Genomic DNA, 24764 nt, shown 5'->3' with positions numbered 1-24764 from the left:
CAAATTAAAAAAAAAATTAAAAATAATCAATTAAAGAATAAAATAAATAAAATAATTTTTTTAATTAAAAATATTTTTATTTAAAAGATAAAATTAAAAACAAAATATGTACATAAAATTGATAATCATCTTTATTAATAATAATAATATGATAAAAATATTAATTCAAATTTAATTTTATTCTTCTGTATAAATTCCTTTCAATTCAAATGATTTTTCTGACTTTTGTGACGTCAAATATATGTAAATGGTAGGAAAGCTATTCTGAATATCCAAACCGAGACAGTTTTTATCTACAAAGCCTAAGAATGGAGATACGTAGCATTGTACTAAACAAACAGTTGGCTTACAACCATATATATTCCAAGCAAAAAACTCTAGACACAAAATCTTCTTCGAAACTACATCTGTTGTGCTGCAATTAAGCCAATGGCTGATTTTTTCTTTTTTCTCTTTTTGTAATGTGTATGTTACAACAAAAATTCCGCTGGGAGTGGTAAGTATAAAGTAAAAAATAAAAAGAAAAATGTTCCCTTGGTCCTTGGAAAAATAACCCAAATTTAATGAAAGAATAGATTTGAAAACCCATATACGCTCAGCAAAGATAGGATTGTGACACGAAATTATAACCTATACCTCTGACAAATTATGGAAAATTTGGATGATGTATAACCGTGTATGCACATTCCCTCTTAGTCATTCGGATCCATTTCCTCATCTTGATCCCAGAGTGGAGTCTGATTGCTTCTGGTACTGTTTTTGTCAGACTCAGACTCATCAACAAAATCATTACTTTCATAGTCTGCCACCCCATCATCTTCAGATTTTACCCCTTCTTTCTCCGATGAAACTGCCTCATTAGCATGTTTCATCCATTTGGGGCAAACATCTTCGCCTCCATATAGAACCTGGCCATCCTCACCTTTGACACGATTAGTAGCCTTGGTAGAATCTATTATACAGGAGCATTCTGGAAGTGGGTGTGAAAGGAAAATTGCTGGTTTTGACCAAAGGGATTGCCTTATGAGGCCTTCTTCAGCTAAACTTTTGTTAAGATGTTGCTGCACTAAAGTCGTCCAATTATGTTTAGGATGGTACAAATTTTCACGAGTCATGTTGAAAAGTTTCGCCACTACTTTCCTGTTAAAGACCAGATACAGTTGTCATAATAATAAAATACAAAATTTAGGGAAATATCAATATATAACTTCAAAAGAGAAGTCTCAACTACTAATTAAAACCACCTACACCTAGTGATGTTCAGTCTAGTTGCATGCTCATAGCAATGAAAGGTCATCATACTCATCACTTCAAAATCAAATACACATACAATTTTTAAGGCATTAAATCAACACTATTAACGAAAAGGAAAAATTACACATTCAAAATGCCCTTGAAAAGGAGGGCATATTATACAAACATTTGATCGTTTGCTTTCATGCAAGGAACAAGGAGTGGAGTTCCACAAAAAATTAACGAGGAAGTTTCAAAGACATTCTTTTGGTCTCTACTATAAGAGAAAATGTTTTGTCTAGCAAAGATATTAATTTTTTACATAAGTAGGGTATTTTTCTTATCTGTGTCTGAAACCTGACATTAGAATGTTTTCTCAAGAAAGTATAACTGGTTGCTGAAAGGGGCCAAAAGACTTTTTACCTCTTCCACCTAACTCCAGCTCAAAAGGAAAAAAAGGTCCGAAACTGTTTTCTTTAAAAGCTTATTCCACTAGAAAACCAAGGAATTTATTCTTACCTAATAAGGAGAGGATGAAACCTATATCATCAATAAATTAATTGAAAATCCCAAGAGCTTTTTACCTGTCTGGTCGGTATGTTCTAAAAGAAGCAGTCTCATATAGCCGATGCCCCATGACAAGGCTTGAAAAATCTGGCCATCTACTACCATCATTGTTAAATCCAGGAAAGAAGGCATCTGCTTCCAAAGAAACAATGTAATCAAGCGCATCCCAAAGTAACCTGTGTGCTTTCATCCTCAGGTCCATTGGGGAAGGATCAGGTTCCGTAGGGGTCTCGGTGATCCATGCATACCAACCTTCTTTTTCATGCTGGTAAATTGGTCTATCCGGGGGTGGGGGAAGAGGCCGAGGCCGAGGACCAGCCTTCTTCCATGCTTCCGTGAGTTCTTTCTCACTTTTCACAGGAGGTGGTTGAAACCTATTTAGAGGAATAGGAGTTTCAGGTCCAACCAAATCCGACAACTCCTTCTCACTGCACAAGGAAGTGCGATCCAGAGTATTCATAAACATAGATCGCAAAGGAATTAGTACGCGTTGACCTCCAAATGTTTCAGAGCCAGCCAGGTAAATGACTGTTTTGGAAGGATAACCCATTACTCGAAGGAGAATGCCAACCTGCAAAAGTAAAAATAACAACATAAACATCAAACCTCTGCATAGCACTTTGAAATTCAAAAAAGACGATCCAAGTTTATCCACAAAAAGGGAAACAAAGTTTCCAAAAGGCAACAATACACAAGTAGTAATTATAGAGATTGTAAAATTGGCTGCCCTCAGCAAAGGCTGAGATCCCACATAAACCCGGGCAAGCCACTGACATCTTTAAGACTAGCTCTATTCCTAAGTTGGACTAAACATATATCACTAGATTATGTACCTGTTTAAGATATTTCAGTCTATCCTTAATGTATTCATCATTCAAAGTTCACAAAAAATAATATAAAAGTAAGGCTTGTGTTATTGGAATTAGTAAAGAATAAATAAGTACTTTCACTTTGTCCCAGTAAATCATTAAACTCTTAATAGACCTTCCATTCACTATGGATTAAATTATTATTATTATAGGTATACAAATATACCCATCCTAAACTTCTTCCCTTAAATTATTATTTACTTCAAGAAATAGTGTTTTGTAATTTACTAAGGTAAAGAAGAATTAATTGAAGTATCAACTTTGTCCTCCAGGAGTTATAACTGACGTTAAGTTGCCCTTCCACCAAGTTACCATGGATGAAAAATACTATTTTTTTGTCTTCTAATATTTGGAGGATTTATCACAAACTCTGTGAGGATGTCCAGTGCAAAAGACTAAGGATTCATTTGGATAATTTTTCCATAAGCACTACTAGGAGAAGAAAATAAGAAAAATAAATATTTTTTTCTATAAGCTAAAATTAGCTTATATATAAGTTAAGAATAGTCTTCACAAAAGTCAATACAAGAGAGTTTCTACAATGCATAAACTAAAGTTAGTTTATGGGTAAATTCACCTAATTTTTCTTCTGTATTTCTCTTCCTAAAAGTACTTACGAAGAAGCTTATCTAAACAAGCTTTAAATCTACAATTTAGTCAAGAGAAGTTAAGAAGTTGAACCTGAATTTCTAAAAATATTATATATATTTCTTTACATTATGGTTATCACTTTAATTTTGGTTGAAAGAATAAAAAGTGTTAAATATGTAAGAAAACAAATACTAAATTGCATTTACTATTGTTGGAGCCGTGATTTGACTATCTTAGAGATATAATATGACTACATTAAATATATATATAGATATATATAGATATATATATGATTTAGTAAGGCAATATCTTAAAAAATATTTCTCATTATTAGATACTGATTTTGTTTCTTATTATTGTATCTGTTCTTCTTTATAAATAAGAATACTCATGTATGTACCCTATACGTGGAATTCATTATATTCCTTCTTGGTTTCAGTCTTCTCAACATACTACCAGTGTAGCACCATCTTCCACGACCTGTTTTGTCACTAATCGTTTCAACGACTACCTTCACATAAAGAATTAATCTTAATATGAATTTCGAGTTGAAAATAATGTTGATTCCATAAAGTGGCAAATGCAACAAAATTTGTTATAATTTCAATTCAATATAAAGAAAATAGAAAGTAACAAGTTCAAAGGCAAATACATCACATCACATTCCCTTCCAATTTTTAAACCTTCAACTTTGTGGTTTTAACGAAAGTTCAAACTCCTAAATAATGAGAATCTTCATTTTTTACCCATTCTCGTTATGCTCCTTTAACACTAATATCAAAATATACATTTTAGTTGAGAAATTGAAGAGCCTAACACCACCAATTTTTCATCCACTTGAGCGTAGAAGCTTTTATTGTTGTAATCATATAATATATATATAATGCCCAAATAAAATAATTCAATGAATTTACTAAAGATCTAACATAAATTGGTTTTGTGTGGTTGACTTCGGTTAAAATTCACCTTTTAAGATGGTATCAAAGTTGTTATGTACCTGAGTACGAAACCTACTCAGACAACCTCTCACACACCCACACACGCAACAGAACAATGAACGAATGAATTTTTTTATTGATGGTGATGGAACTCTCTGAATAAACAAAAGTAAACAAAGATAACTAGAATGTAATTCTATTTACTATAATTAACTTCTACTGAATATTTCCCTAGGATATAATTTTATTTACTATAATTAACTTATACTGAATATTTCCCTAGGATATGGCCTTATTTACTATAATTATTTCCCGCCCATCCTAACTATTGTCCCAGTTAGGATAGTCACTCTTCAACCGATCGGCTCCAGCTCTTCACCGCCTTCCGTTCGGCTTTGCTTCCCTCTGCCTCCTACCGTTCGGCTCCAACTCTTCACCACCTTCCACCGTTCGGCTTGCTTCCCCCTGCCTCCTACCGTTCGGCTCCAGCTCTTCACCTCCTTCCCCTGTTCGACTTGCTTCCCTTTGCCTCCTACCGTTCGGCTCCCCTGCCTTCTATCCTATCACCCAGTATCCTATCAAAAGCTATTCAGAGTCTATACCAGTCAAGTTTGTTGGGTTTATGTGTCACATGCTATTGAGTTCCCCTAACTCCTATGCTTGAGATATCCAATCTTGAGGGAGCATGTTGGAGATCTCACATGGACTAGATAGATGGCCAAATTATAGTATATAAAACGAGTGTAAACAAAAAAGTTCTACTTTCTTAAAACGGTATCAAATTCATTTAGAGCCTATCCTAGTCAATTTTGTTAGACCTAAACGTGTAAGCCACTATCAAGTTCCCCATAGTCTCATGCTCAAGATGTCCAACCCTTGGTGTGAGAGGGTGAGTATGTTAGGTTCCTTTGTTAAGGGAACCCAAAACAATATACTCTCTTCTCACACACACTCTAATCAGCAAACAATGAACTGTATGTAAACGTATTTTATTCAATCTGTAATGTATAGAAAGAAGAAAATACAAGTAAATGTCCCAAGGAAGCCTCTCTTCCTCCACTGGAAAAGATATCTAGTCTCTATCTCCACAAACATATCTTATAACCTCTCTCCCTCTTATTCCTCCTCACGTAAACCTTCAACTGTCTAATAGAGTAGGAAATTCACATCAACTAAAAATGTGGCCAAATTATAATATATAGGTGAGTGCAAACTTCACCTTATTAAACTAGTTTTGTAAGGTTAAATTAAGTTTAAATTTCACTTTGTTAAGAGAATTAACAAAAGCCTACTTATTGTCAATTTACCATTACACATCATGATTGCTTAGAACAATTGATCCCCCAACCAACCTTACCTAGCGGGATGAGGCTTTTGTTGTTGTAATCATATCATATAAGCACGTTACACAAATGAATTGATAAAACCCTATTTATTGTTAGTTTTCCATTACATCATAAGTTTGCCATTACCTCATGGTTTCTTAGAACAATGATCTCCCTTACTAACCATACAACCTTTTGGCTTTTCCATTCACAAGACTAATTCTACTTGTTAGAAGTTCCACATAGTCTAAAGATAAGGTCAATTTACGGTATATAAGTAAGTGTAAATCTCACCTTACAAGCCGATTTTATAAGGTTTGAGTTAGGTTTAAAGTCCGCTTCTTAATATGGTATTAGAGGCCTGAGTTAAAGCTTATCCTAACAAAGTTATTGGTTGTTGGGTCTATTATTCCATCGGCTATCGGATTGTTATCGAACCACTTATTAGTGTTTAGTTTCAGGCCTGAGATATATAGGTCTCGCCATGAGAAGGTGAGTTAGAAGTCCTATATTTTTTTTTAACTCAATTGAGTCCCTGTATTTTTTAAATTAAGTCCATTTGGTCCCATTTGCTAACAACTATAGATTGGTTAACGATAAAATCAATTTCTTTTACTAATATTTTTCTTCTTTTTTGTAAAACAAAAATCAAGGATAAAAAATAAATCATATGCCTAAATATATGGACCAAATTACTAATAAAGTCAATCCATTAAGATGGCACAAGAGTTTGTCGATCTCAACAATTCTTATTAGGTCTACTAAGCCACTTGATATCTAATTGTAATCTGACCACTAGTAGATGTTTAATCTTGCAAACTTTACACTTGAGATGACCGGTCTTCAAAGTGATGATTGTGTTATAAAGATCTATTATCCACTAGTGATATAGATAAAGTAGAAAAAACAAGTAGAGGACAACTCTTACCATACAAGCCAATTTTGCAAGGTTGAATTATATGTTCAAACACGAAATTCTTTAGAACTTATATTAAGAAATCTGTTCCAAACCCTATGCTAACAGTTTTAGGATAAAAAATATTTTAATTAAATATTAGTATTTTATTCAAAACATATGCTGACACATGGCATCCCTCTAGGGCCAGTGCAAAATGTAATAAAAAAGACTACTTCAACAATTGTTGACAAATGCAAAAGGTCATTTATAACTTATGATACCATAACAAGTGCTTCATTACTACCAGGAAATCCTATAGTAAAATTCAGCATACCTCTTCAGGCATGAGAGGACATAGACCTTTTTCTCTGCGTAAGTATGAATCCACATTCAATTCATCCTTAAGAATTCCTTCCTTTATCATCCGAGACCTTTGATGTTGAATGAGTTCAGTGTGTACATCCTAACAAAACAAAACCTTAAAAAATAACCAAAGAAAAAAATGCAGAGGAAGAGCAAAGCCGAACATTGACGGCCTAATTCTTTACAAATTTCTGGTGTACCTAATATCATTTAAAGAATTTAGAAGAAAAGAACACCTAAAGTTATTAGACTGCAATATAGACTAATACCTCCAACAACTAGGCAATTATACAAAAGACAAACACAGAGCAAACCTGAAAAAGTTCTGCACAACCATTGTATGCCAAGGTTTCTCTCAATAAGCCAGGATGGAATGCCAAGAATGGTTGCCCCAGGGCTCTTAACCTTAAAAAGAAAGTAGAATCTCTTACACATTAACTCAAGGAAATGTGAGTGAGCAGTGACTTATGAGCAGAGCATGACCACCATTTAGAAAGACCATATAATAACTCTTGCGACAAGCTAAACCCTACAACTACTGAGAAACTGATATGTATTGGATATCAATGACCGGAAAATAAAAGAGAATACACAAAAGAATAATGGAAGCAATACTCCCCAAGACAGAAAGATTCTCCAGTTTCCTAATTCTCATTAAAAAATCTCCCCCTCTGTTATTCAGCTCAATTCCTCATATAACAGACTTTTCCCCTCACACTTTATCTCTCTTCCAACTAACTTCCACTATCTCCCCTCAGAAAAAAATATCAAGCCCCCATTGTTTTGGGGCTTCGTGAATATACCTTAAAAGGCTTACCCCACTTAGAAGTTAATTTCCCATCAAAAACCAAAATCTCATCTACTTATTTTGGAAATTAGAAACATGTAGAATCATACATTTTAAAGACCCACTGAGATATGGCAGTGCCAAGAAAAACTATGCAATAATCTGCAGGGTAGCAAAGCAAATGCAGATCAACTTGTTTTAACCAAAAGGAATGCATACTTGTGAACCATTCGACGGCCAAGCGTTTGAATCTCAGGACGAAATTGCAGAGCATGGAAAGCAACCCTGCATCTTAGTCTCTGAATCTCAGCCATACCAGTTGGGAGTATTGACTGCAAAAATGTATATATCATTCTCAAATTTAACTCTAGTAGCAAGGTAAGAAACATACATGCTTAAAAAAAAAGTGAAAAAATAGAAATTCTAGAATCTAAGCTGAAAGCATCACATACAAAAGAAGCAATTCCCTTGGGAGTTAGAAGAGCAAATATAAGGAAACTGTTAGGATATTTATCCTATTTTATCATCATTATAGTGTGTCAAGGGTTACCCTATTTATCATGATTATATTATGTCTAGGATTACCCTATTTATCATGTATTTGTGTATCAATTTATTCTTATAAATAGAAGATTGTGAGAGGGATCAATCAAGCCCTCTAGAATTATTTTACAGTTTCAATCTTAAGTTGGTATCAGAGCGGGTCGATCCCGCTCTGGTTTCTGTCTCGTAATATATATTTGTCCGGCGCCACAGTTCTTTGTCGCCCGCCGCTGCCCGCCGCCGGCCACCGTCAACCGTCGGCCACCGTCGGCCGTCGCCGGCCACCGTCTCCGGCCACCGTCTCCGGCCACCGTCCGGCCACCGTCACCGCCGGCCACCGCCCGCCATTGCCGGCCACCGTCGTCCATCACTGTCAAAGTTTCCTTCGTCTAAACCCTTAGGGTTTTCTTGTTCTTCGTTAGTACTATTCGTCTTCTTCAGAAATGGCGTCTGGCAGTACTCTTTCCTTCTCTGGAAGTCCATCAATTACCTCCGAGAAGCTAAATGGAAAAAATTATCTATCATGGTCTGCTGCTGTTGAAATGTGGTTCCTTGGCCAAGGGCATTATGACCACCTTGAGCGAGATGGAAGCCATGTGCCTACTGAAAAAGCTGATCAGTGGAAACAAGCAGATTTCCAGTTGTGTGCCCTGTTATGGCAATCAGTGGAACCCAAACTTTTTGTATCTTTGAGGGCTTTCAAAACTTGTCACTCCTTTTGGAAGAAAGCCCAAAACATTTATGCCAACGATATTCAACGTCTCTATGACACTACGAATAAACTTGCATCTCTTAAAATGGCAGACCATGATATGGTGTCCTTCATGACTGAAGCCCAATCTGCTGTCGAAGAACTTAGGATGTTTTTGGAAGTAGATCCATTAGAGGATATAAAAAAGAAACTAGACAAATTCTACATGGTGTTGATCCTTCGTGCCCTACATCCCGATTTTGATCATCTCAGAGATCAACTTCTAACTAGTCATGAGGTCCCCTCTATGGAAACATTGACCACTCGCCTTCTGCGTGTCCCGGTATCTCAAACTCAAGAAGCGCATGAACTAGTGGAACCATCTGTCATGGTTGCCACACGAGGAAGAGGAGGACGTGGCACTAGAGGAGGAGGACGAGGAGGTCGGGGACGTACTCAATGCACATATTGTAAAAGGATGGGTCATACTCAAGAGAATTGCTACTCCTTACATGGTTTCCCTTCCAAAACCGCCAATATTTCGAAGACTGAAACTTCCACTTTGAAAACTGAAACCTCTACTTCTATGTTTTCTGAGGATGAATATCAAGAGTATTTAAGGTTAAAGTCTAACAGCTTGGCACAACCATCTCAATCTCCCAATACATCAACAGCCTGCGTTTCTCAATCTATGGAATGTCAAAATTCATGGGTAATTGACTCAGGTGCTTCTGATCACATTTCTGGTAATACCTCTTTGTTCTCATCTATTTCCTTTCGAGAAAAACCTCATTTCATAACTCTTGCAAATGGATCTAAAACTTCTTCCAAAGGAGTCGGTCATGTTTCTTTGTCTCCCTCCCTCAATCTCAACTCAGTCCTTTTTGTCCCTAATTGTCCTTTTAATTTAATTTCCTTAAGCCAGTTGACTAAAATGTTAAATTGTTCAATAACCTTTGATCATAAATCTTTTGTTATACAGGAGCGTGGTTCGGGGAGACAGATTAGAGAAGGATATGAAGCTGGCGGATTATACCATTTTGGATCTCGTCCAAGGGTGTCTTGTGTTGCTGCTCTTAATCCTAAAGTGCTACATGATCGACTTGGCCATCCTCATTTGTCCAAATTAAAAAAGATGTGTCCTGAACTTAGTGGTCTCCAAACCTTAGAATGTGAGTCATGTCAATTAGGAAAACATGTTAGATCTTCCTTTCCTAAAAGGTCTCAATCAATATGTAATTCTAGTTTTTCCATCATCCATTCTGATATATGGGGACCTAGTCGTATCTCCTCCTTTGGTTATAGATATTTTGTTACCTTTATTGATGAATATTCAAGATGTACTTGGGTTTATCTTATGAAAAATCGTTCTGAATTGTTAGCTATCTTTACATCCTTTTTGAATGAAATCAAGAATCAATTTGGTCAAGTAATCAAAATATTAAGAAGTGATAATGCCAAAGAGTATTTTTCATCCTCCTTTTCTGCCATCTTGAGTTCCCATGGTATCTTACATCAGTCTACTTGTCCTCATACACCACAGCAAAATGGTATAGCAGAACGAAAAAATAGACACTTGGTTGAAACTGCTCGTACCCTTTTGCTTGGTGCCCATATTCCTGTCCATCACTGGGGGGATGCCATCTTAACTGCATGTTATCTTATTAATAGGATGCCCTCCTCCTCTCTTGATAATAAAGTCCCTTTCTCCATTTTGTTTCCTAATGATCCTCTCTTTCATACATCTCCCCGAGTGTTTGGCTGTGTATGTTTTGTTCATGACATGTCTCCAGGTCTAGACAAACTCTCCGCTCGCGCTCTCAAATGTGTCTTCTTAGGCTATTCTCGACTTCAAAAAGGATATCGGTGTTACTCTCCTGAAACTAAGAAGTATTACATGTCTGCCAATGTCACATTCTTTGAACAGACTCCTTACTTCTCTCCATCTGTTCAGGATGTTTCTATCCTCCAGCAGGTCCTTCCTATTCCAATGGTTGAGTCAAATAGCTCCACTGTTTCTGTCATTCCCAGTCATGATCACAATCCTTCTACACCTGTTTCTCCACATACTGAGATCATCCCACACAGGGCCCCAATGGATAGTCCACCTCCCCAAGACAATGGTGAATCTCCTACTTCAGATTCTTCTCCCTCGTCACCTCCTCCCACGCCTCCTGGTGCAAATGATTCAGCATGGCCTATTGCCCTCAGAAAAGGTACTCGTTCCACTCGGAACCCTCATCCCATTTATAATTTTCTAAGCTATCATCGATTGTCGCCCTCCTATTTTTCTCTTTTATCCTCAATGTCCTCTGTTGTTATACCCAAGAATGTGAAAGAAGCACTTGATCATCCTGGATGGCGACAAGCTATGATTGCAGAAATGCAGGCTCTTGACCACAGTAATACTTGGGAGCTGGTGCCCCTTCCCCCAGGAAAAAAGGCGGTTGGTTGTCGATGGGTGTATGCAGTTAAAGTTGGCCCTGATGGTGAAATTGATCGGCTCAAAGCTCGGCTTGTTGCAAAAGGTTACACTCAGGTTTATGGTCTTGATTATTGTGACACTTTCTCTCCTGTAGCCAAGATGACTACTATTCGTCTCTTCTTTGCCATGGCAGCCATTCGTCACTGGCCACTTCATCAATTGGATATCAAGAATGCCTTCCTACATGGTGATCTTGAGGAAGAAGTTTATATGGAGCAACCTCCAGGGTTTGTTGCTCAGGGGGAGTCTGGTATGGTATGCAAATTGCATCGATCTCTATATGGCCTCAAGCAATCCCCACGTGCTTGGTTTGGAAAGTTTAGCTCCATTGTTCAAAAATTTGGGCTAAAACGCAGTGAAGCAGACCATTCAGTTTTTTATTGTCATTCTTCTCTCGGGAAATGTGTTTACTTAATAGTATATGTTGATGATATTGTCATTACAGGAAATGATGTTGTTGGAATATCTCAACTAAAAGAGTACTTGTGTAGACATTTTCAAACCAAGGATCTTGGAAGTCTCAAATATTTCTTAGGCATTGAAGTAGCGCAATCAAAAGATGGAGTTGTAATCTCCCAAAGGAAGTATGCTCTTGATATATTACAAGAAACAGGCATGATTGATTGTAGACCGGTAGACAGTCCCATGGACCCAAACCAGAAATTAAGGATAGAAGAAGGTGAATTATTCTCCGATCCAGAGAGGTATAGGAGGCTGGTTGGCAAACTGATTTATCTCACTATTACAAGGCCAGATCTATCCTTTGCAGTTGGAGTGGTTAGTCAGTTCATGCAGGCTCCATGTATTGACCATTGGAATGCTCTCATTCGCATTCTAAGGTATGTAAAGAAGGCTCCCGGGCAAGGATTGTTATATGAAGATAAAGGAAGCATTCATGTCTCTGGGTATTGTGATGCAGATTGGGCAGGTTCACCTATTGATAGACGGTCTACAACAGGATATTGTGTTTTTCTGGGAGGAAACATTATTTCATGGAAAAGTAAGAAACAGAATGTAGTAGCTCGATCAACCGCGGAAGCCGAGTATAGGGCAATGGCATCACTAACATGTGAACTTATATGGGTGAAACAATTCCTTCAAGAGGTTAAATTTTGTGACATCCATACTATGAAGATGTATTGCGACAATCAAGCTGCTCTCCACATTGCATCAAATCCAGTGTTTCACGAGAGGACTAAACATATAGAAATTGATTGTCATTTTGTTCGTGAAAAGTTGTTGACCAAAGAAATATGTACTGAGTTTATTGGGTCAAACGATCAACTCGCAGATGTATTGACCAAGTCATTAAGGGGTCCTCGGATTGAGTTTATTTGTTCCAAGCTTGGTACATACAATTTGTATGCTCCAGCTTGAGGGGGAGTGTTAGGATATTTATCCTATTTTATCATCATTATAGTGTGTCAAGGGTTACCCTATTTATCATGATTATATTATGTCTAGGATTACCCTATTTATCATGTATTTGTGTATCAATTTATTCTTATAAATAGAAGATTGTGAGAGGGATCAATCAAGCCCTCTAGAATTATTTTACAGTTTCAATCTTAAGTGAAACAATTGAAAGGAGGGAAAAAGCATGGAAAGGTTAAGGTGATGTAAAATGTTGAAGGATTTAAAATAATGTCAAAGTGGAGCAAATAAACCAAAATTGATTTACAAGCAAGAAAAACAAACACCGACATACAAAGTCCAAAGTCTATAATGAATTGCTAGGAATATAAATATAAGAATGAATGAAGCACTCGATAAAATGTGAAATCCATCTCTTATGTGCATTGATTAACTCGTGTGGACTTCCCTGGTTTGTTTAAGAATAAAGCTAAGTTGATAAGTATATGGACGGAAGTCCAAAGTCCATGATTGGTAAAATAGTCAGTAAAAAAAATGTCATGTAACAACTCAAAGTTACCACAAAGCTTCAAAGCTCTACTCTTGATAAAAATTAACAATGACATACTTCAGTAATTGTATTCTATATACAGTATTGATAGTATTTTGGTATATGCAAATAACTGATATGTTCCAACAACATCCATAAGTTTGCAACAATCAGAACTTAAATCAACAATTGAAGAATATTGAATACCTGTAGAGCTCCGCCATTGGCAATAACTAATCCAATAACCTTTGATTTCTTTAGCTTTGGTAAAATTTCTTTGACGTAAAAGTTTAGAGAAGATGAACTTGTGGGCTTAAACGTAGGAATTTCATTTCGTTTTCTCCTTTCCATCAAACTTTCAGGCAAGCTCTTTGCAATAACTACATCATTTTTTAGATACGCTATGAACTGCTCCTCATTGTAAAGATAGGAAAAACTCTTGAACTTTAAGCTGAATAAAATTTCAAAAACAAATAAAATTGTATATAAGCACCACACCAATACAATACTAATATGCAATACACAATGGCAGCAGAAACCATGCAGAACATACCTAATTCCTTTTGAATGAGTACTTTCTTGAATTTCAGGAATGACAAGAGTAGCATTTAAAAGTCTAGAAATAGCAACCAAATCGGATATCTATAAAATCAAGAATAATGTTGTTAAACTACAAACAGTGATAAAAAAAGAATTTTTCAAACCACCACCACAATAATACATGTCTGGTATAACATACCGATGATCTTATCTTTGCAAACCCACCAAAAACTTTAGCATATATGAAACCATTGCTATGCTCCTTTGGAACTGCAAAGAAAAGAAACGTAAACGTGATGTGAAAACAACACTTGTACAAAAGATGAAGAAATATATAATCTTTATTTTTGTGAAAAGTTGTCAAAGATCAAAATCCCCAATTTAGTATTAGCTCATGCCCAATCAAGTATTAGCTCTGATACAGAAAGGTGGAGACATGGGTAGACAGAAAAGAAGAGGTGGCAAAGAAAAATAAACCTTTAGACCTAAAATTAGATTGATACAAAAACTTCAATATATGATAGGACAACGAAATTAACAGGAAATTGAAGAGCATAAAGAAGGTGGAGGAAGTAAACAGACCTGAAAAGAGAAAGCAGTTAAATGTGCAACTAAAGTAAAGTACCAGAAACGTAAAGAGCATTAAAAAATAAAGTTGCAGGCAAGATAATATTCGTTGAAATTAAAAGAAAACAAAAACTAAATGGCAAGAAATAGTAAGTGTAGAAAGGTGAAGTGTCAGGAATAAAATGGAAGGAAAAATTAAAGTGAAAGGAAATTAAAGAGCCAGAACAATAGAGATGCCAAAAATATAAAGGAATTAAGATAGCATTGAGGAAAATGTTAAATTTGGGGAAATGTAAAATCTAAGGCGAGCTAACTACTTGGAATCCTAGAGAGTATAAATCTGAGGGAGTGTTTCCACGAGTTGCAAGCTCGAGGTTCTTCATCTTAAGTTTTATTTATAGATCTAACAAATAACTACTTCAAGTCTTAAAACTTTTGCACAAATTTGAATTCAAAACACAATTTTATAAATAACTAGATTTAAGCAGGTATTCAATGAAGGACCATAATATGCTGAAACTTTGTTTGATTCGAATTGTTAGGTGGCGCCACCCACTAGTAAGATTTGATCTGGTAACAATCACCAACTTGTAATATAGTTTTGATAGTTTTTATGCTGGCATTACTCTACCAAAAATACCATTCTAATTTCTTGTCAAAGGAAAAATCAAACATCAATGGAACCAACACTATTTGATTCTATTAGCATCATTTTGCTCATGTACTTACTACAATAACCACATCACAACTACCCTTTTTTTACATTGACATTTTTCTCTATGACTGTCACTTTATTTAATGATTGCATATTAGCATTATACTTTGCTTCAGCTGAAAATTTCCAATAGATATATTTAGATTGCAGAGTCATCCATGTCCTCTCTCTTGATAAAAATTGTCACAAACTGAAAAAATCCGCCACCAAATATCGGTTCCATAAACTAGAAACCAAGCAAACAGTTAATTACCCAATCATTCTCAAGTACTTGATTGATCATTTACGGTCCACAACAATTCTTAAAACGACAAATCTGTCTCACAGTGTTGATAAATCTTCAGTCAACAGAGTTTATCTCACATCATCATGGACCAAATTTTAGTCAGCCTATTTCAATCACTGATTATGATGGCTCATTCTATCATAGCATCTAATTGCATGCGACATTATGTCCAAAAACTAACACTTTGAATTATCCATTCCCAAGAAAAGCCTTTGCGGGAATTTAATTTTACTCCCAATAGTACTTCAATAACACTCAAATGAAAAATGTTTCCAACTAGATTAAAATCAAAATCTTTTAAAATATGAGTGATACTTTTGAAAAGATTTACTGTCTCTGATATCACATGGAGCAGAGATTCCCCTAATCTATTTTCTGTTTATAAGATAATACCATTACAAAGGGAAACAAAATAAAAGATCAAAAAACAAGTCATGATGATAAAAATTAATTTTATGCTTCAAAATAGTTTATGTTGCACCCACTTATGACTTAACTAGATATCTAAATTGCACATTTACATTCCTGCCATGTCTCCCGCACAATAAGTTAAGACATTTAACCAAAATTATTACCAGAATAATTGCTTCTAGCATTGGCATTAGGTTGTAATGTTTCCAAAGACTCAATGGAACCCCATAGCTTCTTATTTTTTATAACCTGTAGCATTTCGAGAAAATAAAATCAAAATAACTTGAGTCAAACTCAAGACATTAGCACGCACAAGCAGTAAATACAAAGAAACTAACCTGTCTACCCAACACAAACCCAAAATCTTCAGGAAGAATGGGTAGTGCTTTATACTGCACTAAGTTAACGGACCACAACTTTGCAAAAGATAGATGAATGATGATAGACGCCACAGATAAAGTGACTACAGAAAGAACAACCCATTTTATCTTAGTTACGAATGCCATCTTGGTTCAGTAAGTATACATCACCAATCCTGCACCAGCCAACTTTGAACTAAATAGCTGCGACATCAATCTGCAAGAAAGTGTACAAACAATTTGGTTCATCAAAAACTTACGCAGCACAGTGCTCATAGAGTCATAGTTGACAGCCACAAGAACAAAGAATAATGTTTTGCATCCCCGTAATTGTCCTAAATTCAATCCCAATCTCCTTACAAACTTTAATTAGGCCCTGCTAAGGAAAAACTTCCACATAAACACTTACATAAAGAGAAAGTATGAAACAAAATCAATTGTTCTTATCCCATGAGTTATTAACTCACGTAGCCAATCCTTAAGGAAATTATCTCATTTAATATCCCTAAAAGCTGAAGTACACAAGTTGATTTCCCTTCAAGAATGAAACTCAACTCATTTTTTCTTAATTTCTTCTCATTTCAGTGTCTATAAAAAAGTATGTTAAACCCAAAGCGGGCCGCGCTATAACCGTGTCCCTAAATAACTTCTCCACAGGTATCCCAATCCACCGACACTAAGATCAATACCAGTAATTACTCACGTTACAGCATCACGTGTAAAATTTTAAGCGTATCCAGCAAATAACAGCAATAAGGTTACCGCTATTATTTCCCTTCAACAATAAATTAAAATAACGATGTTACAGAAAAAAGAGAGACAAACTAGTCAGATCATAAGAAATGCCCAAACATCCAAGGCGTTCAGCCATGGATTTTTCCTCTGCAATCACCGATGATACAAAATGAGAAGCGAAGCAACACATCTCAGGACAAAGTCAACCATGCAAAGACGAAAGCAACAAAAAGGCCTTAAAAGAACCGACAGAGAATTGAACGTCGGATCAAAAGGTGAGCACATGCAATTGGGTGGGAGCAATAAGAGAATTAAATAGGGATTCGAAAAGGAACCTGCGATTCGCAATCAGAGGAGGGCGGGGAAGAGAGTGTGGAAGAGAGAGAAAGCGCCCAGCCAGCAAGTAGCGTAGCGTGGGGCGTCTCAGCTCAAAGGATTCGGCGGTTTGGTGGCGGCGAGATTCGGAATTGGGAATTTGAGGCAGTGTGAAGAAGAGTATGTGTGTGAAAAATGAATGGGATGAATGTGTGTGGATTTTGCTTTGTGTAATTGTGGATCCAAAATCACCTCACTCTTTCACATGCTTCTTTTTATTCACTAATACTCTCCTCTTCCCTCAGTCCAACAACTGCCGTTACATGCCCATGTATCAATCAACCGCGTCAAAGCGGAAAATATTATTATTAATAATCAAACATGCTCTGTCATTCACACCATCCTTCTACATCCCTTGTTTGGTTTAACTTGGTAAGTAACAGGAAGGCCAAAATGAACTGCTCTTCTATATTCCTCCAAAACAAAAAACAAAAATAAACTTTTCTTTTTCTGTTTTAATTTTATAAAAACTTAATCTATAATATCATAAATATTCTCAATAAAAAAATATTATCATTGGATATTAATTTATGTTCAAGTTCATAAGAAAATTAAGATTTTTTTAGAATAGTCCGAGTGATTGTTTCTAAGATGAACATTATGTGAAGAATACTTTGTATTTGAATGTAGAGGATTAATATGATCGTGAGTCTATATCTTTATTAAAATAAATATTTTAATTATAAAATGAAAATATGATTTAAATTAACGTAGATTAAACTGTTTCGTAATAAAAAAACTTTAAAAACTTAAAAAACAATTATTATTATGTTTTAAATTCTAAATATTCGCTTCTTTTATTTTCTTGAAGATAAATCGATATGAATAGTTGAAAAAATGTACCAGAGCATAACTCGTTTTTTATGAAAAGAAATTATAATTCTTAAAATTGAAAGTAATAACATTTTGTTAAAATATATATGTTTTAGAATTTATATATCTACATGTAAAATTTTAAATTAATTTTACTTCTCCAAATTTATTTTAAAATTACATGTTTTATTTTAATTTTTTGAGATTTGAAATATCTTTTTAGGCTTTATTCACTTGAATGGATTTTGAGGAGAGTGATTCACGAGATTTGAAAGGATTTGAAGATAAATTTTTTATTGTTTATTTGAGTAGATTTTGAGGTAAGTGAGAGTGAATTTGGAAGTAAAGTTTGTAAGAATTGGTGTAGAATTTGATTGATGTGACAGATTAAAAAAATTTACTTCCAAATTTACTCTCACTTACCTCTAAATCTACTCAAATAAAAAAATAATTACCTTCAAATCCTCTCAAATCCCCTACTCTCCCTCAAATCCATTCAAGTGAACAAAGCCTTAGTCATATTAATATTGACCTATTTTCAACATAGGTCGGGGTCATGCCTAAAAGATGTAATCTGTAAAAATGATTTGGTCAAACCCATTTAGACTATTTTTTATCAGACCCGTTTTTTCAAATCTATTAAAAATAGTAATTAAATGTTTAAAATTTCACTGTTTTAGAAAAATAATAGGATATTCAGTATAAAAAAAGTTTCATTATTTGTATATATACAATGACATCAATCAAATTCAAAGTTAAACAAATTAGTAAACTATTAAGACATTCTGTTATTAGGACGATCCACTCGGCAAAGTTTTACATTAGTAAACAATTTGAATTTTTTTTCTAATATGAAGACGGAAAGAATAATAGTATAAAAATTGACCTAAACATGTTATATTAACATCATAATAACACATCCAGATCATAATAACGGAAAGAATAATGTGCGTACCTCCTGCCATTGCCATTACAGCTTTAAAATCCAAACACAACTTTGTTTTCTAAACCTTAACTCACTCAAAACTCGATGGTGTGTTTTTTCTGAATAGAGGAGTATGTTTAGTGATAAAAAATGAGAGTCACTCCTTCCCTTATATAAAGTCTCGCCATCACAGGGTTTAAAAAATAAATGAGCTTTAACCTCTATGCAGTTAAAAAGATAAAATATAACGGCTTAATGAACCACTTTATGCTCCTTAAAAATAGGAACTGAAAATGCTATAATATTTAAAATATTGCTAACATTCTCCCACTTGGTCCATTTACCCAATTATTAACCACAACAAGTGACAAAATGTATACAAGTCATGGTGATAGGTCCTCTAATAGTGAGTGTTATCTTCCATGTACCACAATATATATTTCTCTCAACATTAGCTCTCAACTTAATGCATAAACCATATGTTTATGCTAGATCTAAACTAAATGATATCTTCTTAAAATAAATGTGCACAAAAATATATGAGAAAACATCAAACTGAATAAGAGTTTCATTGAAAAATAATAAATGTATTGATAATAAAATTACATGGTGGAATCAAGTCTCATTCGCACTACACGATCCTTAAAATTCTTTGGTGGCATGCATTTAGTTAAAGGATCATCAATCATTAACTCAGTGCTAATGTGTTCAATGATCACTTTATTTTCCTTAACACGTTCTCTATTGGCTAAGTATTTGATGTCAATGTGCTTACTTCAACATCCACTTTTATTGTTCTTAGCCACAAACACCGCATCAGAGTTGTCACATGACAACTTTAATGGCCTAGAAATAGAGTCTACAACTCTAAGCCCAAAAATGAAACTCTTTAACCATACACCATGCGAGGTAGCCTAAAAACAGGAAATGAACTCAGCCTCCATAGTAGAAGTAGCAGTTAAAGTCTGCTTGGCACTTCTCCAAGATACAGCTCCATCGGCTAACATAAAAATATAACCAGATGTTGATTTTCGTGAATCAATGTAGCCAGCATAGTCTGAATCGGAGTAGTCAATCACTTCCAAACATTCAGTTCGTCTATATATAAGCATGTAATCTTTTGTCCCTTGAAGATATCTCATTACCTTCTTTGGAGCTTTCTAGTGGTCAACACCTGAATTACTCTGATATCTTCCCAAAACTCCAACAACATATGCAATGTCAGGTCTAGTGCAAACCTGAGCATACATAAGGCTTCCGACAGCTGAAGCATATGGAATATTCTTCATGTGTTCCCGCTCAAAATCAATTTTCGGACATTGACTCAAATTGAGTTTATCACCCTTCATGATGGGAGCTACACTTGGTGAACAATCCTTCATGTTAAACCTCTCTAAAACTTTGTTGATATAGGTCTCTTGAGACAAACCCAAAATGCCTCGAGATCTTTCCCTATGGATCTTAATGCCAATTACATAAGATGTCTCTCACATGTCCTTCATGTCAAAGTTCTTTGAGAGAAATTGTTTCACTTCATATAGCAAACCCTTATCGTTGGTTGCAAGCAAAATATCATCCACGTATAATACAAGGAGATAAATCTTACTCCCATTGACCCTTTGGTATATACATTGATCCATGACGTTTTCTTCAAAACCGAATGAAGTGATGACATCATGAAATTTTAGATACCTTTGGTAGGAGGCTTGTTTTAATCCATAGATGGATTTATTAAGCTTGCAAACTAAGTGCTCATTGTCTTTAGAAGAGAACCCTTCAGGTTGTTTCATGTAAATCTCTTCTTCCAGATGACCATTAAGAAATGTTGTTTTCACATTCATTTGATGTAACTCAAAATCAAAATGAGTTACTAATGCCATAATTACTCGAAAAGAATCTTTCTTAGATACAGGAGAAAAAGTCTTTGTGTATTCGATTCCTTCTCTTTGATTGAACCTTTTAGCAACAAGTCTCGTCTTATGTCTCTCAATGTTTCCCTTTGAGTCTTTCATGGTTTTAAAGACCCATCTACATCCAATGGATTTTACACCATTAGGCAACTGAACGAGATCCCAGACTTTGTTGGATGCCATAGAATCCATCTCATCTTTCATGGCATTATACCATAGGTCTGATTCTTTAGAACTTATGGCTTGTAAAAACGTTTCACGATCATTTGCAGCTCTAATATTATAGTCAACTTCTTGCAAATACACTACATAATCATTAGGAATTGCTGACCTTTTAACTCTAGTAGATCTTCTCAATGTTGCCTCATCATTTTCTTGAGGAACTTGTTGCTCAAGTAATTGTTCAACAGGTTGTTCAACATCATCGTGTTGTTCCTCATTAGCAACTTGATCTGTAAAGTCATTTTCAACAGGTTGTGGGGCTTCAAATATTGTTTGTCTAACACCCATTTGTGTCTGGTGTGAATGACAACAAATCTATCACTTGAGCTAAAGGGTTGAGTTTCATAGTGATCCCTTTCGTACCCAATGTATGGAAACTGATCACTCCCACTAACCAAGTCATTCTCAAGAAATTTTTCATTTCTTGACTCCATAATCCTAGTGTTATGCGATGAACAATAGAATCTATATCCCTTAGACTTTTCAGCATTTCCAATGAAATACCCACTAATAGTCCTTGGGTCTAGTTTCTTCTCTTGTGGATTATAAATTCGCACTTCAGACGGACATCCCCAAACGCGTATATGTCGCAAACTTGGTTTCCAACCTTTAAATAACTCAAATGGTGTCTTTAAGACGGCCTTGGTTGGGACTCTGTTTAATATATACACAACCGTCTTTAGTGCTTCAGTCCACAAGAATTGAGGAAGTTTTTATTACTCCTCATAGATCTCACCATGTCCATTAATGTTTTGTTCCTTCTTTCTGCCACACCATTCTGATCTAGAGAACCATGCATAATGTATTGGGTCACAATTCCATGTTCTTGAAGAAACTTTGCAAACAGACCAGGTGCTTGTCCATTCTTCATGTATCTACCATAATACTCTCCACCTCTATTTGATCTCACTATCTTGTTTTGTTTTCCGCATTGTAGCTCAACTTCAGCCTTAAAAATTTTAAAGGCATCCAAAGCTTCATCCTTAGAACGAAGTAAGTAGATATACATATAACGTGAGTAGTCATCTATAAAGGTGATGAAGTATTTCGGACTACTTGTGTCCATATCTGGACAACAAATATCGATATGAATAATTTCCAATAGGTTTGAACTCCTATTGACACTAGTTTTAGACTTGTTAGTTTGCTTACCCTTTATGCAATCAACGCAAGTCTCAAAATCAGTAAAATCCAAAGTACTAAGTACTCCTTCATTTACTAATTGCTTAATTCTCTCAATGGAGATATGTCCTAATTTCCGATGCCACAACATAGAGGATTCATAATTCACAACACATCATTTTAACCCGACAGTAACGCGCATAGAATCATAAGTGATATTGTTTTGCAAAATAATGGAATAAAGACCATCACATAATTCACCAAAACCAACAACTATGGATTTATTCATTAAGGTTAAACCAGAATCTTAAAAATTAAAAGAAAAACCCAAAGGTATAAGTCTTGAAACAGAAATCAAATTTTTAGAAAAACAAGGAACATAAAATGTTTTTTTCCAAATGCAAAACAAAACCACTACTTAAAACTAAGTTGCACGTTCCAATGGCCTCCACATGTGAACTCATCTTACTCCATGAGTAGATGTATTGCTCACTTCCCATTGACCTTCTTAGGTTTTGCATACCCTAAAAGGTATTACAAACATGGATTGTAGAACCATAATCAATCCACCATGTGTTGTGATTAACATTAACCATATTTTATTCATAACAGACAAAAGTAAATGGAGTACCTTTCTTATCAAGCCAATTCTTAAATTTTAAGCAATCTTTCTTCATGTGTCCTTTCTTTTTACAAAAGAAACACTTCAACTCCTTCTTTATGTCTGGCTTAGCACGAATCTTCCCTTTATATTTTTCCTGACTCTTATTATTATTTTCAGAAGTAGTCAAGTTCACCTTTTCCCCCTTCTTCCAATAATAACCTTTCCTCTTCTTGAACACACATTGTCAACAATTCATTAATAGACCACTTATCCTTATGTGTATTATAAGCAATCTTAAAGGCAGCATATTGTTGAGGCAAGGTGCACAAAATATAATGTACTACGAAAGAATCCGACATGGTGACCTCCAAAGCGTTCAGTTGAGCCACATTATCCCTTATGCGCATGATATGATCACACACTCCTCTAATCCAAATGAGCTTCATGGATGAAAATTTCAAGGGTGTTGGCAAGGGATTTATCAGATGTTGTAAATTGTTCATCAATAGCCTTTAATAAATCCTTGACTTTGTTATGTTGGTCAATAGAACCTCGTATACCAGCAGAAATGTTGGTCTTTATGAAAGTCACAGAAAGACGATTAGACTTCTCCCATTTTTCATAAAGTGTAACTTCATCTGAAGTGCTGGTCTCAGTAATAGCAGGTGGCTTTCCTTCCTAATAGCATAGTCAATGTCCATCCATCCCAAATGAAGAAGAATTCTCTCCTTCCAAATTTTATAATTATCACCCTTTAACTCGGGAATACCACATTTAATATCAGAAATATTCATGGGTTGAAAAACTGCAAAGTTCAAATATTACATGTTTATCATATAATATTGAGGCAAACTTAAATGTCATGTTTTACCAATGCAAACATGCTTTTAATTCATTAATCTAGTGACATAAAACCTGCCTATGGGCTAAAGTTCTACTCAATTAGATTCATTATCTTAATGATAAAACTATCAAATTATGTTCCTTTTTCTTAATTCCTGTGGGTAAATTAAGAAATATAATTTAATATTTTATCCTAATTAATCATATAAATATGAAAAAAATTCCTCTAGGTAGATTTTACCATATTAGATACAATTATTTACAACTAATGTTTCTCCTGTAACAAAACTTTATATACAATTTTAATTAATTAAAGATGTTGTGGCTACTCTTTAATTTATTAAAACTATATTAGTACTAAAACATTAATAATATATAAATATTTACATAAAATTCTTAATATGAAAATAAAATAACAATAATGCATATTTTAATTTGCACATATAACAACAAATATATACATAAAAATAATATCCATAAAATATACATAATTATTAATCCAAAACACACTTAAACATATATTATATAATATTATATGTTACAAAAAGAAAAAATTAATTAATTAAACATAAAGGCACCATTTAGTATTGTAATTAATGTTTGCGTGGAAAAGCAATAAAGCTAATGTGGCTAAATGTGTGACACATCACTTTTTTTTTTTTCTGAAACGTGGCTGTGAGACTTCTCTCTCTTATTCATCTCCATCATCCTCTTTAATGTCTTCAATGCCGTTAACAATGCAGGCAACGATGTCACCACCTTTCTACGAATCACGATTTCAGGAAAGAGAAGGGAAAAGAGGCTTTCTCCTAGCAGCGTGACCTTGTGCCATGGTGGAAGAGGAAGAAACTCTTTCTGTGTTGCGTAACAAATAAGCCCTCCAGATCGCACCTCCATAGCGTCGCCGCCTTCTCCGAACAACCAGAATCACTAGCTCTTCACTCAATGTCACCCCGTGAGTCAAGGTTCTAGATGTTCGTCACCACCAAAACCACAATTAAAGAAATCCTCTTTTCCTCAAGGTTGGGTGGTCCGCGAGCAAGGAGCAATAGAGAAATTGGGAAAAAGAAAAATGGTTTAGAGTTTTTTCTCGAGTTATGGAAAGAGATATGGAGTTTATTATGGTTTATGATTACCTTATGTA

At 34.9% G+C, this 24764-nt stretch overlaps 2 protein-coding genes across 3 annotated transcripts; both read right to left on the bottom strand.

Annotated features, from left to right (window-relative positions):
- Positions 1-305: 305 nt before the first annotated feature.
- On the bottom strand, positions 306-17517 carry LOC108331732 (protein EMBRYO SAC DEVELOPMENT ARREST 30). 2 transcript variants are annotated; one of them, XM_017566631.2, is made up of 11 exons: positions 17142-17517; positions 16051-16288; positions 15877-15961; positions 13933-14003; positions 13747-13835; positions 13401-13644; positions 7791-7903; positions 7099-7189; positions 6756-6884; positions 1818-2371; positions 306-1140 (listed from the first exon to the last, which is right to left on the bottom strand). In XM_017566631.2, exons 2-11 carry the CDS (start codon positions 16216-16218, stop codon positions 693-695), a joined length of 1992 nt encoding a protein of 663 aa, XP_017422120.1. In that variant the 5' UTR covers positions 16219-16288; positions 17142-17517; the 3' UTR covers positions 306-692. The 2 variants fall into 2 exon arrangements, with proteins under 2 accessions (XP_017422120.1, XP_052731930.1); XM_052875970.1 differs by lacking the exons at positions 13401-13644; positions 13747-13835 and having other exon boundaries at positions 17142-17516.
- Positions 17518-19833: 2316 nt separating this feature from the next.
- LOC128196245 (secreted RxLR effector protein 161-like) lies at positions 19834-20301 on the bottom strand. The gene is made up of 2 exons (XM_052876489.1): positions 20094-20301; positions 19834-19976 (listed from the first exon to the last, which is right to left on the bottom strand). Exons 1-2 carry the CDS (start codon positions 20299-20301, stop codon positions 19834-19836), a joined length of 351 nt encoding a protein of 116 aa, XP_052732449.1.
- Positions 20302-24764: the final 4463 nt, after the last annotated feature.

This window comes from Vigna angularis, chromosome 4 (assembly GCF_016808095.1).
Source record: "Vigna angularis cultivar LongXiaoDou No.4 chromosome 4, ASM1680809v1, whole genome shotgun sequence".
Classification (NCBI taxonomy): Eukaryota; Viridiplantae; Streptophyta; class Magnoliopsida; order Fabales; family Fabaceae; genus Vigna; species Vigna angularis.
The sequence above is the reverse complement of the archived record's forward strand: the minus strand, read 5'-3'. Positions and strand labels throughout refer to the sequence as shown.

Excerpts from the sequence above, each read along its gene's own strand:
- LOC128196245 (XM_052876489.1), bottom strand. The coding sequence starts at position 20,301 with ATGAAGGATTGTTCACCAAGTGTAGCTCCCATCATGAAGGGTGATAAA. Across the intron at positions 19,977-20,093 it reads AAGATATCAGAGTAATTCAG|ACTATGCTGGCTACATTGAT; the intron begins GTGTTGACCACT and ends ACTCCGATTCAG.
- LOC108331732 (XM_017566631.2), bottom strand. The coding sequence starts at position 16,218 with ATGGCATTCGTAACTAAGATAAAATGGGTTGTTCTTTCTGTAGTCACT. Across the intron at positions 13,836-13,932 it reads TTGCAAAGATAAGATCATCG|ATATCCGATTTGGTTGCTAT; the intron begins GTATGTTATACC and ends TTGATTTTATAG. Across the intron at positions 1,141-1,817 it reads AGAACATACCGACCAGACAG|GAAAGTAGTGGCGAAACTTT; the intron begins GTAAAAAGCTCT and ends GGTCTTTAACAG.